The sequence below is a fragment of the Capsicum annuum genome, chromosome 3 (genome assembly GCF_002878395.1).
Source record: "Capsicum annuum cultivar UCD-10X-F1 chromosome 3, UCD10Xv1.1, whole genome shotgun sequence".
Lineage (NCBI taxonomy): Eukaryota > Viridiplantae > Streptophyta > Magnoliopsida > Solanales > Solanaceae > Capsicum > Capsicum annuum.
Window position 1 is genome coordinate 267174035 of NC_061113.1, and position 3180 is coordinate 267177214.

Below are 3180 nucleotides of genomic sequence, written 5' to 3' on the forward strand. Positions count from 1 at the left end.
GGCACAATATGCACAATTGTATGCACCTACTGGCTACTTGCATTGATCATTCCCCCTACCCACTTTCCATCTTATTACACATATATTTTTCATCTCCCTCTACATCATTTGTCAACAAATGAATATAATCTAATTCCTTCACCCTTGTCCAAATTGTTGTTTGGAACTAACTTGTGCACATTATTGTACGAAATTCCTTTAAAAACTCAAGTACATATGCGTCTTTCGCCCATCTAATTTATCAATGTGATGGAACAACACACTATTTACACACTTAAGTGGTATTTGTTTTATAATATGCACCAATGTATAAATGGTATAAAATATTCCGGCTCGTAAATTAGATGGCCTAAAGACATTGAACTGTTTGAAAAATTTTAGTTTGATTGTATATTTTCTTATTTATATTTAAACATTTCTAAAATGATAAATTTGTTTCCGCCATTACCGGCAATTATCTTACTTTTTACGGTCGAATTTCAGGTTTTACATAAACTGTTATTTATAGATATGAGATCTCTATGATTATTTTCCTTGTGATTTAAGTACTCCCTCCGTTTAAAAAATGATGACCTATTTTGATTTGACACAAAATTTAAGAAAATAAAGAAGACTTTTGAATCTTATGGTCTTAAATTAAAGTTATGTCAAATGTATCAAAATGTTCTTTACTTAAACATACCAGGTGGAAAACTGAAATTAGAGTATTGCCAAAAATGGAAAGAAATCATTCGTTTTTAAACGAACTAAAAAGAAAAATAGGTGATTCTTTTTTAAACGGAGGGAGTAGTATACTATTTATGTTGTTGATTTTTGGATGCTAAACTTATAAAGAGAGAGTACTGAAATGATGACCAAATACAAACGAAACAAATTATAATAACGTTGAATATTTCGACTTAACAAGTCTTAAAATGAATCTATAAATTAATACCAAAATTATCAGAAACGTTACATAACTCTAATTTCTAATTGACATTTAATCTTTTTTTTTTCTTTTCCTTTTAGGCTCCTATGGGATTTGCTAGGAACTTTTTTTTTCCTCTCCCTCTTCATATCCTGATATTTAAATATCTAAAACTAGATGGAATTAGGAAAATGGATGTTAATTAAAACTTAAAAAACGAGAAAATTGCAAAGTAGTTATCCCCTACACTAGCGTACTGACACTTAGATTAGGTGCCTGAAATTTGGACCACAGTTTTGGTGATGATGAAGCAAGAATTCATCTCCACCGTTTGATACACCGAAAATTGTGGGCTGACTAAGCAACTGATGCTGATGAACTTGCTGTACTCTATGGAGCTCCTTTTGTCTTCGGAGCTCCAGGACTTTTCGATGCGAATTCGAATGCTTTGCTGAGATAAAGGTCGGACTAGACGCCGGCCGATACTCAGGCACCAATCTCCCGGACTTGTACCTAACACCACATGCATTGCAGAGTGTTTTAGGACCCATGGGACCTGTGCGCCACTGCGGTGTCTTGTCAGAAGCGCAGTGCAGGCATTTCCGTCCTGGCACTTCCACATTCTCTCGCTTCCTCGACGGTGCTTTACTGGCTTTACCCGTGAACGCGGCGTTATTATTAGCAGCAGAACCGGCGTTGTTGTTGTTGTTGCTATCTGATGATGAGGTGGCAGGTGATAGCAGCAGCTTAAGACGGGACGACCAGTCGCAGGGAGCGGCGCGTGAGCGCTTGCTACGAGCTTTGCCAGGTACGGAAGTGTCTGCGGGGAAGACAAGTGGAGAGCTAATTCCGGTGGAAATTGTGGTGGCGGAGGAGGAACTGTCGGTGGTTTGGGTGGTGGAATTAACGTTTGGTACAGGTACAAACTGAAGGTTTTGAAGATCATCACTTGAGAATGATTCCTCCACAAAATTTGACAGCCATTCTAGCTCAGCTACCTGATCATACTGTTCAAAACAAAAAGAAAATCCTCAGTTAATTCGATTGAATTTTCATAATTTCAACTAAAAATCAAACTATATGAATTTGGACTCTATATTCAACACTACTGTCAAACGATGCATGAATTTTTTGTTGCATTTAACACGTGATGAATTTCTTAATTTAGAGCTTGACTGATTGCGGGAGAGAGTCATGTAAAATGCACTCTAATCTCTAACAAAAGCGACTCCATACTCAGAACTCAAAATTCAAGATAACTGATTAAGAAGTGAATGAGTACTTAGCTAGCAAGGTCTTATAACATAAATAGATTTCAAAAATGACGGAAAATTAACCAAAATTAGAAACAAGTTTGTAATTACCGGAACGCAGAGTTCGCTGGTGGGGAACGGAGCATCAGTGAAGCTACGGCAGCTGAGGTTACCGTTAAATTGAGCATCTCCACCGGAAACAGAGGAATTACAGCTGTCAACGACGGTAACAGTGGAAGAATCAGCAGAATTATTACCGGTAATACTGTCAAAAAAAGCGTCGGCCATGACTTCATCTTCATTAGGGAAATCCAAAAGTTCATCGACAATAAAATTGTTGCCATTACTATTATTGTTGTTATTGCAATTGTTGTTGTTCGGATTTTGTTCGTCTCCGGCATGTGAGAAAAAGCCGCTGACGAAGAAATCCGATGCTTCCATTTGTAAGAAGAAAGAAAGAAAGAAAAGGTGTGGAGTGTGGGAGAAATGGAGTGTGTAAAAGGCTTAAAGAGAAGGAAAGAAACGGTTGATTAGAGACTAATTCTTTATAGCTGAGAAAAAGGAAGGAGAGAATGAAGGAAGTGAGTGTGAAGAGGACACAAGTGCTGAAACTAAGTGTCCGGGTCAGAGGGGTTTTCATAAGTGTAATGAAGGTCTTTTTCGTAATTATGTCCATCTATCATTTTTTATTCTTTTTTTATTTTCCTTAAAAACTCGAGTCACTTGCTACTTCTGCAAAGTTGTTTCATTTTACCTTAACATGCTTGTATTTTACTACTAAGACTTTTCTCTACTAGTGTATTATTTAATTTCTCAAGTTTTAAGCAAATTTAGAAGTTTAGTACTCGCTCTGTCCCAATTTTTATAGTATATATATTGTGGTCTGATTGGGTAAAGAGTTTAGAAATTATAAAATTTTTCAATGGCTTGAAATAAATGATAGGTGTCTCTGTGAGTATATATCAAATCATTTAGAGAAATTGATATTTTAAAAGTTAAATTGTTACTCAATAAATATAG

The 3180-nt window shown here is 36.1% G+C and overlaps 1 protein-coding gene across 1 annotated transcript; it reads right to left on the reverse strand.

The window, feature by feature from the left end:
- Window positions 1-899: 899 nt before the first annotated feature.
- LOC107861805 (GATA transcription factor 12) lies at window positions 900-2774 on the reverse strand. Its single transcript, XM_016707172.2, has 2 exons — window positions 2272-2774; window positions 900-1914 (listed from the first exon to the last, which is right to left on the reverse strand). Exons 1-2 carry the CDS (start codon window positions 2599-2601, stop codon window positions 1171-1173), a joined length of 1074 nt encoding a protein of 357 aa, XP_016562658.1. The 5' UTR covers window positions 2602-2774; the 3' UTR covers window positions 900-1170.
- Window positions 2775-3180: the final 406 nt, after the last annotated feature.